Below are 17,612 nucleotides of genomic sequence, written 5' to 3'. Positions count from 1 at the left end.
ATATATTATAAGGAGTAACGATAAGTTTTATGAAATGTAGTGAAGTAAAAAGTACGATCTTATGCTTTGGAATGTAGTGAAGTAAAAGTAAAAGTTACTAAAAATAAAACTACTCCAGTAAAGTACAGATACTTGAAAAATGTACTTAAGTACAGTAACGAAGTTAAACTACTTCGTTACTGTCCACCACTGGTTCTGACTAAAGGTAGATTTTATTTCCCTCGGTGGCAGTTGTATAAAACTGTCATTTCAATGATTGCTGAGGAACAACATTATCTCACTGAGTGAAGAAACGGACACGATTATGCTTGTGAAAGCTCAGGGAATGTATTTGCTAACGAGAGTGAGGACAAAGGCAGATGCTGTCAATACATTTTTCTTTATGTCTATTCGACTGGCTCTATCTCAAGGTTTCCTGTATAATTTCTTGCATTACCAAGTCCTTCAAGCAGCTAATGTATCAAAATGTGTACAGTATGAAAGCAGACACTTTTTTTACACTTTCGCTTCTACCTGCTTACTCATACTCAACTTGAAATAAATTTTTGTATGTTAGAGCTATAGTGTAGTATAGTATAGTGTGATGGGTAATGTGTGTGATAATGACATATTTGAGGTCTTTGGTTCACAAGGTCACAGTTTATATGTCCTGTAGTGTGCTGTAGGATAAAGATAAAAAGCTTATCTAAAAAAAAAAAGCAATTCTTCTCACGTTTCAGCATTAAAAGTACACTATTATTCAAATGTTTACGGTCAGTAAGATATGTTTTTAAATAAATTAATGCTTTTATTTAGAAATGCATTCAATTTATCAAAAGTGACATTTATAATAACACTTTATATAAAGATAGATATTGTTACAAATTTTCTATTTCTAAAAAAATTCTAATAGAAAATAGTTGTTTATTTGTTTATTTATTTACGTATTTATTTTTATTTACTTTATTTTTTATTTAAACTAACAGGTATTAACTTTTTATTTCTTTTTGTTATACGAAATCTTATAACAAACTTTTTTTTGCTATGTATTTTGTTTAGGTCAGTAAGATATGTTTTTAAATAAATTAATGCTTTTATTTAGAAATGCATTCAATTTATCAAAAGTGACATTTATAATGACACTTTATATAAAGATAGATATTGTTACAAATTTTCTATTTCTAAAAAAATTCTAATAGAAAATAGTTGTTTATTTGTTTATTTAAGTATTTATGTATTTATTTTTATTTACTTTATTTTAAATTTAAACTAACAGGTATTAACTTTTTATTTCTTTTTGTTATAAGAAATCTTATAACAAACTTTTTTTTGCTATGTATTTTGTTTATAGATTTTATTATTCCTTATTTTCAGATTTTGTCTGTACTTCAGCTTGTGTGTCATTTCAACCAACAATTTTGTCCATAATAAATTTAGTGTATTTTTTTTTTACCAGAAAGACAACATTTTCAGTGAGATGATATATGAGACGTGAAGAAAGTAAAGAAAATTCATCAAGGTAAATATCATTTGTGAACATTTTTATCAAGGACAGAAATATTTATTGGCCCATAATTAAAGAAACACCCCTGTATGTAACCTTGCACAATTGTAACATCATCGATCTACATTTAAATTTGTATTCTATGTGATTGTGTCAGTGTGCTTGAGCAGGTGTGTGTGTGTGGTGTCTTCTCTTAAATATAGACAATGTGCATTAGAATAATAAAGACTTGTGCGATAGGCCAGCTGCTAATTAAAATAAGGACCCAGATGCACCGTCTCTCATTTAGAGGTCACTGTTCACGTCTGCTGCTCTTTCTTTCACAATCTCTCTCTCTCTCTGGGCTCCAGGAGGTTTGAGGTGTCTTTAATTAGCCCACAATGAGCTGTGAATCTCAATTATTGTACACTCCACAAGGTCAGAGCTCAGAGCGACTACTGACGAAGGGCAGCGTATCTGAACCTCACAACATCTGTGGAACCAATTCATGTTTTGGACAATTGAAATAAAATGGGTTTACCAATGAAATTACTTTTAATTTATCAGATTACCTGGGAAAATCGTAGACGTTAGCATTGTGCTCTGTGTAATTTTTTTGTTGTAGACAGCATAGACATGTTGTTACCAACAGTGACTGGCTGATATATCAGACTCAAAAGTCCCTACTCACATTTTTTGATAAAATACAGAGTGGGTTTTAATAGCTGGACTCTATCTCACGCTTTCCACCGAGAGGAATGTGACCTTGGAGTTAGTAGGTTGTGAATCATAGGAGGAACTGAAACTTTCTCGGGCAGGAGTTAAAAAAACAGGTGGAATGAGAGGATGAGAGACAGCCAATAAATTAAAGGCTCTGAGAGGCAGTCCATTAGGAAAGGGGGGGCGGCCCAGGGGCTCTTGGGATCTGATAGGGGTCACAAGGTCATAAGTCTGCTCAGGAAGGAACTTATGGAGTTAAAAGCAGATCAGGGAGTCCTTTGAAGGAGGTTTTTCTTTCCTTTACGGTCCCTAGATGCCCTCATTTTCACACATATATGAACACAAATATTGAGTGTACACACATGCACACTGCTGTAAAATACACTGTGTCCCGGTCAAGACACCTTTTCTTGGGGTGACACTTACAGGAGAGAAGTGCTCCTCAAATTTGTTAAACACATGTTGGTGGTTTGTTACTTCTACATTATGATTTTGTTATTTGCTGCTTTAATAGGTTTCTTAGATGTTGTTAACTGATCATCTTTATCTAATACAGAGCCCCGCACATGGCATGCAGGAAAAAAATAGTAGGCTAAATTGTGCGCACGATTTACTATTTCGTTCCCTCGATTTATAAATTGTGCGCACAATTTACTAATTCATTCCCTCGATTTGCTAAATCGTGCACATCGTGCGCATGATTTATTTATTTTTTCTTGCATGTCATGTGCGGGGCTCCATAATCTAACATAGTTTTACATAAAATATTAAGATTAGTTTATGAAAGTTGATGCATTTTCATATGGCAACTCTGTAATACGATGGGATTGCACATCCGTTTTCTCATTGGGATTTTTTTATGTCGTCAATTATATCATTACATTCATATATTTATTTGAATACATTAAGTATTTACCTTGATACAATTGTATTTATACATATTTTGGAATATTTTTATAATTTGTTTTCATTTTAATTTTTATTAATGTTTTAGTAGTTTTGTGTGCGCATATAGTTTTTATTATTATTATTTATATATTTTTTTCAGTTTTAGTTATTTTAGTACATCAAGTTAAACTAAATAAAAAAGTTGTAATGTAACTAGCTGAAAGTTTTTTCATATTTTATTTTATTTCAGTTGGCTATAATAACCCTGGTATAGACTTTCCAATTGACAGCATTTCCTTATTTTTTTTCTTTCTATTTTTATTTTATTAAATGTATTGTTTTATTTTATCTGGGGTTTTTTTAAACATTACTTGAATAGGAAGATTTGACTTGGTCTTTTGACATGCTACATCTTTGACACTAGGGGCAGTATAGTTTTTACCTCAAGGTTTAAAGATGAAGTATGTAATCTTACAATTCTCACCAAGTACTGGGGTCAAAATGTGGATTAACATGAGTGCATCGCTCTACAGTTGAGAATTTGGCGAGATTGTTGTTGGTAAATGCAAACTTGACTTCCTTTTCAACAGGTTAGCCTGGTAGGCCACTACCTTGTTTACATTAGCTTTTTAGATATTAGCTACATTTTACTGGCTGGATTGTTACTGGAGGAGGCAATTGGAGTTATTGGAAGTAATAATTATTTTGCTAGTTAGTCAAAACTAAGAGACTGTACACTGAGAAGGTGTGCAAAAGAGTTACAGCTTTCCAGGCCTCAGAAATATAGATATCTCTGGAATCCAAGTCATATTAGAGAACGAATCCCACTAGTGTGTCTTTGAAATTGTAATTGTTGATGAGCTGTAATCATGTGGAATCCCCTGTCATATTCCTTCTAGATCACTGGATGGTCACACGTAGTTAGATGCTCTGATGTGTAGTTTCAGCACACTAGGTCTTTTATTATGATCTACTGTATAATTCTGAGCACACGCCTAAATGTGCTTCAGCAGTGGAGCGATGCTGTTTTTATGAGCACCAACCAGAGCAACAATTGGCCACAATAAGGAACGGACAGGCATGACTGCCATTTTATATTCAACTTTATTTCAGAAAAGACTTCAGATGGTTTGAGTCTCTTTACGTTCTGAGATGTCATAATGAAGTGTAAATTGACATGAAGTACCGATTCTGGTTTCCACAGGGGAAGCTTATTCATATTGGGAACATTTGTGTGCAAGTGAAAAAAACCTCCGTGGCTTTGCGGAACGTGTCTTACGTGTCTGAAATGAAGTGCAGGCAAACACAAAAGATTCATCAAATGTAAGTTTTATATTCACAAAGAACTTCAAACTGCTTAGAAGGCAATTTCCCGAGCGCTGTGATGGACAGCTTATTTTGGCGTGGCTAAGATGGTGTAGATATAAGGAAATGAATGGCACATCTGTTCTGCTCCTAACGTGGCTGATGAAGACAGACACTTCACAGCCACTCTGATTCTAATTAACATGCTAATTGGAAATTCAAAGACAAACAATGGGAGGTGTGCAAGTTACTTTTTGCTGTGGCCTCTCTTTTGTGCTGTTCTAGAGCGAGAGACAAGCGGAAATAAAGCTTTTGTTTTGGCCGATTTCTAATGCAATGGGTTGAGTATTGAAATTGTTGCTGTCGACTGGAGACAGATTTAAATAATTGCGAGACAATTTAAGAAATAAATGAAAGAGGGTTACATTCAGAATGAACATCTGACATTATGAGTTGGCATTCGCAGTAATGTTTTATATTTCCAGAGCTTGCATGATGGGTCAGTAGGTGAATATTTAAATTGCACTGTAGTTTCTAGCAGTGACTGATTTTGAGCAGTTATTCATTTGCATATTTTGGAAATTAAAACGGTAGTATTCTAGATTTTAAATGTGAGAAAAATGTAAGTGGCGATTGCTCTCCACCACAATCTGTATGACTTTCATAGAAAGTCAGCTATACAAAAACAACAGACTTGATTCTCTTATCAGTGTTGGCCTGTCTTTACAGCTGAATTTTATTTTATTTTATTTTTCATTTTATTTATTTATTTATTTTTCTTAGGATGAAATATATATACGTTACTTTTTTTACATTTAAAATGTACATTAAAGTACATGTGATTGAAAAAATATTTTATTTATTTTTTGTTAAGATGAAATGTATGTACATTTTTCATTAGTTACATTTTCTTTTGTGACTATTTCAGGTATTATAATTTTATTTTATTTCATTTTACTTTTTATTAGATTTTTGTCTTAAGATGAAATGTACATCTTTAATCAAAGGACTGTTCCAGGTATTAAAAATTATTTTATTTTATTTTATTTATTTTATATTTTATTTTAGTTTAATTTAGTTCACAGGGGGTGCTGCAGCCCCCTCAGCACCCCTACTTCCCGCGTCCCTGGACTAAACCAGATCAGTTCTACAGTGTCAGGGCAGCACTGGACACATTGACCATCAGGACACTCTTCTTTCATTTGTTTTCTCCAGCAATATGAAAGTAGCAAAAATGTTTCCAGTGTCATTTTTGATTTGTGTTTCAGCAGATTTATCATGCTAAAAAGACATAATGCATTATAGACCCCATCATGACCATGACTGCTGCTTCCAGATTTTGTTTTGAGAGCTGTGTTTACTAAAAAATAGAATGAAGCAGAGCGGAGGAGGGGAGGAATGTGATTTCTTCTCCTCAGCTCAATATGTTTGGTTCAGCATATGGTACCAAGTGTCAAGCCAATCGGTATTCTGGATACATAACTAGTCAACAGCTACCAGTAAACAAATGTGTTTGTTTGTTTGTTTAAATAAATAAATAATACTGGTCTGAATGCATCAGTATTTCAGATTAGTAAATGACCTGCTAATATTTTCAGGTTTAATTTAGTCTTAGGATAAATATATAACACACACATACACACACATATAAATTGTTGTTGCTATTATAAAAAAAAATGCTGTTATGAAGTATTATTAAAACTGAAAAAAAATCACAAATGTTATTTTATATTATTTATTTTGTAAATTTTTATACTAGGATGAAATGTACATATATTATTTAGAGTCTTTAACTTTATTGACCGAAAAATTAATAAATAAATACATATTAAAGTATATTATTGAAAAATTATTACAAAATTATTATTATTTAAAAATATATTATTTAATAAATTATATATTATTTAATAAAATATTATTATTTAAAAAAATATATATGTATATTTTCAGTTGCCACAGAAATTATTTTATTTTAGTTTATGTTAAAATGTATGTACATTTTTCATTAGTTACATTTTCAAAGTATTTTGAAAAAATATTTACAAAGTATTTGTAATATAACTCAATGACAAGCTATAAATTCATAAACACAGTGTTACTAGAAAATTATGAAATGTCGATTTTTATTGCGATTTTAAACCCATTCTAGCTTTTTCAAATGTATCACAAATAATTTGTTCATTTATGTAATTTCTGTTAGCCAGTGAGATACAGGGACTTTGTGTGGATTGTGTGAAGTGTATGGGTGAGTGGTGAATTACAGTAGGACTGACGTTAACATCTGTTTTGCGATGACACCGTAACTCATACTGGAACTGTCAAGGACATATAATACTGTTATTGTGTTTGATAACAGGGATATGAAGAAGTGTGTTTTGTAATCATATACACAGGTTAAAAGAGGTCTCCATAACCTGAAGGATCACATCTCATCGTATTGCATACTGTATGTCAGCTAAAAAACTGACAGCCGGGTGGAACACGCTTTTTTCTAATGTTTTCTAATGAGATGCGTCTCATTCTGATGAAATATTTCAATTTGTTTTATGACCTGTAATTATGCTGTCACCAGTCCCTTCAGCAAAGACTCAAGCAAAAACAAGTTCAGGTTTGATTATGTGATGGGCTTAAAGAGTGCAATGACAAAAGAGGCTTTTGAAAATACATCATTGTTTTTTCTGCAAGACAATAAGCTTGCATTTTAAAGATTTTCCCAGAGTCTTGACAGATAGTGATAGTGAGTGAAAAAGCACAATAGTGCATAACTTTAATCCAGCCTGACGTGTCAACTTCATATTTCCTTTTTAGGCTGCATTATAGACAGTAAAGTACAACCTCAGCAACATCAGGCTTATCCAGGAACTGCAAATCATTCATAACTCTTATAAATGCACGTTTCTTATTCACATTATGGGATATTAAATACTTGTGAGTAGGCTGCAATCCCACAAAAGCTCCTCAGATTTTCATAGAATAGCGTTCATTTTTTTTATTTTTTTATTTATTTATATTTTGGCTTTTAGTTTTTATTGTGTCTCGGAAAAGATATATGCAACAATATTTTGAGGTTTGATGTTTTTAGTATTGTATTTTTATTTTAGACAATAAGCTTGCATTTTAAAGAGTTTTTACATAATATAAAGAGTGAAAAAAAAAACACACAACAGTCCAGCCTGGCATGCAAACATCATATTTCATTTTTAAGCTGCATTATGAACAGTAAAGTACTAAGTTGCAGCTTCAGCAACATCAGGTTTAACAGATCATTCATAACTCTTATAAATGCACTGTAAGGTCTTTAATAAATCACGTCATCATGGGATATCAAATACTTGTGAGTAGACCGCAATCCCACAAAATACTCCTCAGATTTCCATAGAATTCAAACTCCTTCAGAAGTTCTTAACATCCACCTCACTTGTGTTCGTCTTTTGGAGAGTTGTATTGTGTCACTGAAAGGTTACATGCAATGATCATTTTTAAGCTGTAAATTTGAGGTTTGATGTTGATGAAATTGTTAATCATAATTGATATCATTTATATAATTTGTTTTATAAATCATAATCTCGGCTTCCCTGATCGCCCACAAACGCCTTCCATCATCCACTGCCCGAGAGCATAAAGCATTTATACAGTGTTGATATACTGTGAATTCTTTACAGAGTAAATCTTTCAGTAGGAATTACGCCCACTCTATCCCACAGTCCCCTCAGGTTAAAAATGGCAATTCCATTTAACAGCGTCATTCTCCTTCAGCCAAGATCTTGAGCTTTGAGACATTATTTCCTGGTATGTTGATAAAACAGAGCAGCGTTTTAGGTGCTGGTTTGGGTCTTTTCTCAGGTTTAATTGCTCTAGAAGGGATGCAAATTCTGCTGTCGTACTGTGGTGTCAGTGAAATGAATATAGTTGCACATGTCTGTGCATGTATGCATGCGTAAAAATGTGTGGATGAATGTGAATGTTTGTTTGTGAGCCTGGAAAAGGCAGATAGGCTCTTGCTATTTGTTCAGCTTGCCTGACTCTGGATCAGATGGCTGGTGAACTGTGACCAAAGCTTTGAGCTGATAAATCACACTGTAATTATTCTTAAAGTGTAAATGATCTGCTCCGATAGATCTCATTTTTCATTTGAGTGAATAATTGAAAGAATTTCAGTATTCATTTTATTTTAATAACGTGATAATTTGAAATTCACAATTGACTGTGTAGTTTATACAAAAAATTAAAATTATATCATCATAGGTTATTTATCTTTTTGAGCTTAAAACACAAACACACACACACACACACACACAAAAAAAACAAAACAAAACAAAAAAACAAATACCAAGAAAATATTTCATATGATGCACAGTATTCCAAATCTCATGAATTTTAAGCGATTGGTAATTAAAAATTACTTTCTACCTGTATAAATCAATAGAACAATTAATGAATCATTTCAGGGTAAGTGAGGTTAGTACTGACAGTATAAGCCATCTTTCTTTCACTTTCTCCCTCACATGTATCATCATTAAGTAGAGATTCTTTTAGAATGAAACCTTGACTCTTTTGCCCACAACAAAGTGCAGCAGTGGTTGAAGATTGGTGCGGTTCAGACATGAACATGCGGTGGAATAATGCCGCTTCGAAGCCTGGAGCTCTGGTGAATTAGCAGAGGTTCTGTCACACTCTTAATAAATCTCGAAGAATTCCCCTTCTATTGTCATGTTGGCACTTTGCTAATGATGGCAGTGGCTGTAAGGCTGAAGGAAGCTCGTACTGTTGAAAGGCTTTTTCTAATAGACATTGTTTTTGAAGAACCGTGACTTTGAAGGAATGTGCCCTGGATCTCAGACTTTCAGAATGAATGTCTCTGTACAAGTATTCTGTATGGAGCAAATAATTATTAACACTACTGTTTTTTAAATAATTTTGAAAGAACAACGTTGCACTCACCAAGGCTGCATCTATTTGATAAAAAATACAGTAAAAATAGTAATATTGCAAAATATTATTACAATTTAAAATAGCGATTTTTTTATTTGAATATATGGCCTGCCGCGATTTTGACGTAGATTGATAGGATTATTCCTAGAGCACTTGAACACGCTATGACCGCGGTGACTCAGTGAGCCACAAGCATTCGCACCAGTGCTAATCAGATGTTCTCCTTGTAGAATTCCTGATGTTTTTGGACAGCGGTTGTTGGATGTGTTTCTGGTCAGCAGATGATTGGACTTGTTTGTTTGGTGTTTGCAATCTTAGTTGAGTATGTGAGCAAGCGCATGCATAATCATACATCCAACCACATCGCTCAAAATAAATTGTTGGTTGGGAAGCCCCTCAAAGCTAGTCTGTCTTGCTTTATTTTTAAAGTAAGTCATATTGCTTTATTATCAGATGAACAGTTAACTTTGCATTAAACCTAATGAGTGAATGTCATTGACTTATAGCATTGACTGCCACTGAACATTTGAATAATGTACTTGACATTTACGACACTCAACTGGAAGACTGATTTTTAAAATTTTTATTTTAATTACTTTCTATTCAAATTAGGTTGACTTTAATTCATTTTACTTTTTAAACCAATTTTAAACTACTGACATTTCTGATATTCCATGGTTTAATTTAAATGTTATTATTTTGTAATTCTTTATTGATTATTTTAATTTGTACATTTTTTATTTAATTTAGATTTTTTTTTTATTGAGATTGGTAGTTTGATTGATTATATAAGCACATGATTGCTTTTTTAATGTCATAAAAATACATTAGATGTCTTTTAATATATCATATATTTCTCTTATACAGCAATAAGATTAAGTGGAGAACACACTTCTTGCTTTAGGTTCCTGCTTCTTATTTTCTTTCTTTACAGAGAAAGATTTGTCATGATAGCACAGTTTGAAATAAAAATGAAATTAAAGATTTTTCATCAATTTCCTGAGATCTCTTTTTCATACAATAATGTGAATAAGTGGAGAAGAAATTAAAACTTACCTAAGACTTTTTTCCCTCAGATGTATGTTTTTTTAAAAATTTTTTTACATTAGTTGTACAGCTCTACAATATACTGTAATTGTGTGTCAATTGTTTCATTTGTTTCTATTTATATTTCTCCTAAGGTGCCTTAGGAGAAACATCTGAGACATTTGAGACTTTCATTGAAGTTGAAACTTCACTAAAACATAACTATGAATTACATTAAGTTTCATAAGCTTTAAAAGAGCAATGAAATGTGGGCCAGTTCTAACAACCTCAGGAGCACTATAGATATGTCAGTGGCCTTAACTTTATTTAATATCTAGATGCCAGACGGTCTGGTTCTCCTAGGCTCTCTGAAACCACCCTCTAATTTCCCCTAACCATCTCTCCCCTTTTCCCTGTCTGAACGTCCCATACAGAAGGAAAAGCTCTTCTGTAGTCTCTCATTATGCTTGGTTTCCTGCCCACTGTGTGGACCGCAGTACCCTCATCTGCATAATTCCTCCCTTGGTACTTTTCAATGATATGTGAGCTAATCAGACCCACAGAGAAGCGTGGACCCTGGTGTGGTCCGGCTGAAGCCTTGATGATATTTACTGATGGGCTGCTGTCTCAGAACTGGATCTGCTATTAGCAGTGCTTTGCTAAGGCTATTATTGTTGCTTGTACTTGTGGTTAAAGATTTGAACAAATTGCTAACACTGGTGTGTAACTTGAATGACAGTTGTTGGTGACTTTTGCCCAATTTATGAATGAATGAATGAATGCAAATAAATAAATAAATTTGACTTTTGCACATTTGGATTTAAGACATAAAATTAATATTTTTGGGGCATATTTTACAGGTGTGAATTTAAATTCTATACCTATGACATTTAACAAAATTGAATTGTTTTGAGACATTTTGTAGATTTTATAAAAAATAGTTTATATAAATGTGTTTCAGCTAAATGTTTGTTTATTTGCAAAATGTATATGCCTTTTATAACAACAGATTTTCTAGGCTTCAGACCTTCAAATTCAAATTTTTAAAATTCAAAATTTTAGAAATTCAAATAGTACATAAACTGCACAGGAGACACCATTTTTATATTTTTATACCTCTATATTTTAAATTAATATTTCATATTCTATATTTTTTAGGCTTCAGAACTTCACATTCAAATAGCTAAAATTCAAATGTTCAGTCATTCTAATTTTACAAAAAAACTGCATGAGAGACACCATATTTTTATGTTTTTTTTTATTTTTATTTTTTTATACCTCTATTTTTATAGCTTCTTATGAGAATTGTTTGGTTTGACTTTGACCAATTTAGGGAAAACAAATATTTTTACAAGTTGTGGTCTTTTTCCGCCTCTTCCTTAGAGAAAAAACAACAGATTAGAGTTGTTTGCACGAGGTAACTGTATAATTATAGATTTTTACTGGTTTTACATGGACACTGTTGGATTGTTGCTGGCACAAACTGTTTAATATGATTATTGCTGCAGGTATCAAGCAATATTATTAATTTATGGTCTTGACATGTCATTTAAACACGTTTCCAACTTGATCCAATATTAGGTATTTTCAGCAAAGTGGGTACATTTTGGATCTATTCGGAATCAGAAGTAGTATGTTCTTCGTATGTGTGGTTTCAAAGAGAAAGTGTGTTCCTCTTTCCTCTTTCCTGCAGACTGGCAGCTGTGTCCTTCCACACAATCTTTCAACATTATCTTTGGTAATTTGCAGTCTGGTTGCACTGTTCACATATTTCTTTCTCTCCGCACGTGTTCATTTGTGTCCAGCTAAGTTCGTTCATGTGACTTAATTAAACCCCTTTCATAATTCAGGGCCTTTAAGCTGAACTAAAAATGAGAAATTGCTATCAAAAAAGAGGTGTGTTAAAGTGTACTGATTAATACGGTAACTCATTTTCTTTATAATTCCCCTGCCCTCTCCTGCCTTCAAAAATAATTAACCGACTGATGGTGGACTCAACAAATGGCCTTGATTTTTAAAGCCATTAAGATGAACAAATCAAATTGCTGTTGTTGTGTTTATGTGGGTTGTCTGGGCCCACTGCTATTGGAACTAGTACATCACCTTCTCCTTAAATCAATAAAGCCAGAAAATGAGAAAGCAGGGTGTGTGTCTGAAAATAAGCGGGCAGCCGGGGCTTTGGGGTGCATGGGGAACATCCTTCTAATGTGCCCATGTAGACATGTCAGCTAGCATTAGCATAAGGTTTGGTTTAATTAGCCATCAGGGGAGGAAGGGCGTTTTGGATTGGTTTGTGTGGATCAGGGCCATTTGAATCTGAGGGAGCACCAGGTTTTTGTTTGTGTGTCCTCCAGGGCATCTGGGCACACCACCTGTTAATGAGTTGTGAAGTGTTCTTTCTAAACCCACCATAAAGCCATATTCTGCAGTCAGTAGTCAGTGCAGTTTTGGAGCTAGAATATTCAAGGTCTCCATGTCTACATTGATTCCCCTTGGGGATATACAATATTTGTATTTTTTTATAAGTTTTCTAGCTTTTGTTTTGGAGGTCTTTTTGAAGTTGTATACAGATTATCCCGAATATTTGATGTATAGATGTAAATGTTTATTTTAAGCTTATAAATTTGTGTGTAGTTGTCGTGTAGAATTTTGTGAATGTTGACTATTCCAGTTCTTTGGAATTCTGTGGGTTGAGCAAATTGTGTAGAGATAGTTTTGTTTGTCAAGCATGTATAAATTGATTGATTAAAAGCTGTAAATATGTCTATGCTTGTAGACCTGGTATTAAAATCTTATTTATTGAGTCATTTGCATTGCATCACAAAGAACTTGGGTTTTGGGGTTTGAACAGAAAAGCTAATGGTATGGTGAAGTCAATATAGTGTCTATACACAAACAGACAGACTCAAGTAAATGTGTGAGTTCTATGTGTTTGTATGCTTGGTGTTAAATGTTCATAAACTGTCCTTTAACATTGCTAAAAGTGTACAAATGTGTAAAATGTGCAAACATGTATTTTGACTGCTTGAATGCTTCCAACACAAGCTTGCCAAAAGTCTCATGATGGTCACGACCTTGAGATTCTGTGAATGGACTCAGCGAGGTGTTTGTTGAGATACTGCCATCTCAGCATAACGCAGGCTAAAAGTGGCATTTCACTAAATGCATCAACAGAAGTGCTAGCTAGTGTGGCCCAAGTCATAAAACAGACATTAGAATTCTCCTGAAAATCATTCAAGCACTCAATTATGACGTTAAAATGTTGAAACAGTAGCACTGTTTGTTAGAGAGCTCTAGCGACAGCGTGAACGGAAGGACAGACAGTGGTCACACTTCCCCGAGCTCTAAGTGCTCTCCAATGACTTCCTTTTGTTTTGCCTGTCTGCCGTTTTATCTCCGTAAATGATGCCAATCTTCATTCACGGCCATGACGGTCCTGACAGGATGCTTCCCAGTCATCTGGCCCATTCTGACCCCCTTTATATTAAACAGGCCCCTTCACCTCCCCTCATCCCAAATTAACCCCCTGTCAGTGCCCAACAATGGAAGTGGGCATGGCTCCAGTCTGATTTATCCCACACTTCGCCATGATGGGGGGCATCTGCCACACCCCCTGCCCGGTCCTCCCTTTCTAAACCAGGCGTAGAGGAGAGCTGTCAGTACATCTTCCAGAAAAGCGACATGCGCTGATTGGGGAATTAGTTTAGTCAATGACTGTATGTAGAGCTAAATAGGGTGTGTGTCAGTGACTTTGAGTGTATTTGCAGTTGGGTCGGCCTAGTTCTGCCCATGCGCTGCAAGAGGGCACACATTGTCACTCCTCAGAAATACACATAGACGATCAGGGCTAACTGCACCTCTTTAGGCCTGTGAAGAGAAGGAAAACGCCATATTTAGGACTTGCACTCTTGGGATTCTCCAATGGATTAATGGCTAACAATTGATTAACACCTCGGAGCTTGAAGTTTGAAGTGCTTTCTTGACATGATAATGCAGTTTGGAGGTTGCAATTGCAGACCTTTCAAAAGTCGCTGTCTGCAGAGCCTAGTACTGCTCATCTTTTGGTATCAGGGATACTGGGGCGCTACCATGTTGCCGTTGGCCCAATATTCTTTGCTTGAGGTCTCAGAGTCTGTGTTACTTTCAACAGACACGGGGACTCAGGAGGGGACTAGCAATAGGGCCACAGAGGCCCCCACTGCAGAACACGATGACGACAACTCTCTGGGCTATACAGGTACTGCTTCTTATTTCTTACCTAAAAATACTGCTTTGTATTTACCATGGAAGAGCTTCTCTCAAATATCTCATTTAAATAACATATTTTGTAGGTGTTATTTCATCTCTTCCATGAACTTTTGACATTTTTGTAAGATAAATGAGGGGTTGCCTGGTGATAACATGAAGTTTTTATGTAGATATGACCCATTTCTGATCCAAACATTGCAGGTTCTTCTGTAGATTCTCTCATTCCGCTTGGGTTTTCATGAACTTTGCACAACCTTCGCCTTAAGTCTGTCGGTGCATCTGTATTGAGTGACATTTTTCCATTTATAATCTGTTTATATTCTTTACAAATGTTACTTAAGTCAAGCTGTGGAAATTGCACACCCTTTCTATGTTATTTTCGGGAGATAAGCCTGGAACGTTCTGATGCTTATGACCCAAAGGTGTAGAGTCAGCCAGAACCTCAATTTCCAGATTAAATGCACTCAGATGAGATGAGTCAATCGGTGAGAGAAGATCCCTGACCCTTTTTGCTTAAGTGGAAATAGAGTTCACCTTCTAGGGGCCCTGGGGGCCAGAGAAGAGAATCTCCTGCAGTGTGTGTGGTGTTATGTTTGGAGAAAGCTTGCTAACATTCTGACCTTCACTAGAGAAACAATTCGATAAGTGAAAAGGCGGCTTTGGCTTCGTGGGTGATCCAGTGGAAGATGAGAATAGCTGGTATAGAGCATAGAGAATGACACTACAGCCTCAAGAGAGCACTCTGTTTCACAATCTCACAAGGACAGAGATACTGCCTGCCTGACTGTGGTAGAAAAAAGGTACATTTAGAGTATTGTTGTGGACATTTTTTTTAACAGCTGTATGTGTTACTAAGCGTGAAAGTTCCGAAAACTGAAGCTGTAGAACTAATAGAACGTGATGACACAGAAGAACTCGTCCACAATATCCACATTGACTGCCACAAATATCCACCGCCCCCTGCCATCAGCTCCCGCGTCTCACACACACGAGCGCGACTTTAGCACTAGATTTAGCAACTTTCAGACCCTTTTAGTGGCTTTTTTCCATAGAATATTCATACTGACAAACCTAGCGACTTATTTGGATAAACCTTAGCTATGGTTCAGTTGGAAGATTTCGCCAGTGCTGTCCCGCGAACGCGAGGTCTGACTTTCCCGGAGAAGTGTCACCTCTCTCGGCGTCTGTTCTGTGCAGTGAGCGGCAGAGAAGCAGCGCATTCAGTTGGCCGCACCGCAGCCGACTCGTCAATAAATTAGTACAAAACAGCGTTTCCAAGCACCTGTCGCTTACTGATTGTTTGGAATTATAAATATGAGTGTAGTTCATCTGTTAATATCTGTAAAATAGATCACATGCACTTTTTTGTTTGTTGTTTTTTTTAAGTTTGTTACTCAGACGCAGGCAGTGCGCTGCATGAGACAAAAAAGTAATATAGCCAAAACAACCGCATAGCCGCTCTTTAGTGTAGATGCATGTTGATTAGATCAAGCAATGCCGCGATTATAAATGAGAGTGACTTCTGGTTAACATTAAAAGGGGTCGTGTTTAGTCACTATTTAGTGTGGTATTTTTTGACAATATTCACTCATCATGACAGTAAAATAGGGCATTCTAAGTCAACATACTGCAGTATTTCCTCTCTCAGTCAGTAGAAAATATGGTTAACACCCGGTCATGCATGAAAAAAAAAATACCGTCATGTACCGTGAAACCGGTATAATTTTGAAAAATACCGTGATATAAATTTTTGGTCATACCGCCCAGCACTACTCTTACCCTTATTGACGATTGAATCTTTGAAATAGAATGGAAAGCAATGTATTGGGTGGTATGATAAAGCATTCAATCTGTTTGTGATATGTAGTCTTCATGCATCTTGTTGCAACAATGCTGCACATACTGTCATGCTGCGTAATACTTGTCTGTGGTGGTTCCAAATGCACCTGGTTGTCTGGGAGTGACAGTCTGAGACTGAATTAGTCCCGTCTCCTGTGCATCCTCATTATGGGGTCCTGCTCAGGCCTTAGAGTCCTGACCTTGAAGGCCCCACAATCATTAGTATGACTGCCTTCCTAATGCCTTGCATTATTAGGGCCATGGTTTCTGCCTCAAGGACGTGCAAATGCAAATCTCCCACACGTTCAGGGTTAAATTTTTCCACTCTTCGTGGAACACAAGCACTCTTACAATGGAACTTATCCACAAAGCATATTCCCCACAAAGCGTTTGCTTCTCCTCAGGGTGGAAAACATGGAAAATTCGGGTCCTTCCTTTAGGTCCGATCCCACTTGAGATGTAATTACCTCCACAGCAGTCAACCAGAGGGTTTTCTCCACAAGAGGAGAGGATGTGGGCTCTTATATGAATTTTTCCCCATCCAATCTCTTTTCATCACAAATCCTGAAGCTTAAATCACCCCGTGTCCCAGGAAATAGGGCCATCAGGCTAAACTCTCAATGCTGAACCAGGCTAATTCTGTCAAGAGTGACTGGAGTGCTGCGGAGAATGAAAGGAGCAGACTAGTTGGCGATAAGAAGCTGGTTGTGTTGAGGTTCTCATTATTCTGCAACACGTCTGTTTGGCACGGGATAAAGAATTTAAATGTGTTTATTATTGCAGCTGAGATTAGTATGGGTGAAGGAATACAAAATTGTCTCGTCGTTGCCAAGTGCTAGCTAAGCGCCATTTGGTACACAAAATTAAACGGCTTTCAAAATTCCAAAGTAGTAGTCATTTTTAAGCTTGAGTCGTAAATGGCATGCGCTTTCCTGAAGGAAAAAAAAGACGAGATGGAAAAAGAAAGTTCAACGACCCCCTTTTTGTGTTGAGTCTGGCGGTCCATATGGTCTCCTCATGACTGTCAAATGAGTTTGCACACGATTGGCAAATTTGAAGGGAAAAAAAAACACCTTGGTTCCAAACCAGCATATTCAGAAATGCTGACATGTAGCTTAGAAAAATTCTGATGCACATCCGACTAGCCATTCGGTAGCAATGCTATATTTAAAATGCAATTTCCACAGAAATG

The 17,612-nt window shown here is 35.6% G+C and overlaps 1 protein-coding gene across 1 annotated transcript in view; it reads left to right on the top strand.

Moving 5' to 3' along the window:
* Positions 1 to 17,612, top strand: part of robo1 (roundabout, axon guidance receptor, homolog 1 (Drosophila)) — a 279,412-nt gene that overhangs the window by 77,979 nt on the left and 183,821 nt on the right. Inside the window, exon 4 of the mRNA XM_016554386.1 lies at positions 14,484 to 14,570. Coding sequence (XP_016409872.1) covers positions 14,484 to 14,570 — 87 coding nt within the window. The remainder of the gene's footprint in view (positions 1 to 14,483; positions 14,571 to 17,612) is intronic.

The sequence above is a fragment of the Sinocyclocheilus rhinocerous genome, unplaced genomic scaffold (genome assembly GCF_001515625.1).
Source record: "Sinocyclocheilus rhinocerous isolate Xijiao unplaced genomic scaffold, SAMN03320098_v1.1 scaffold466, whole genome shotgun sequence".
In the NCBI taxonomy this organism is placed as follows: Eukaryota; Metazoa; Chordata; class Actinopteri; order Cypriniformes; family Cyprinidae; genus Sinocyclocheilus; species Sinocyclocheilus rhinocerous.
This window is presented reverse-complemented; position numbering and strand designations above follow the sequence as displayed.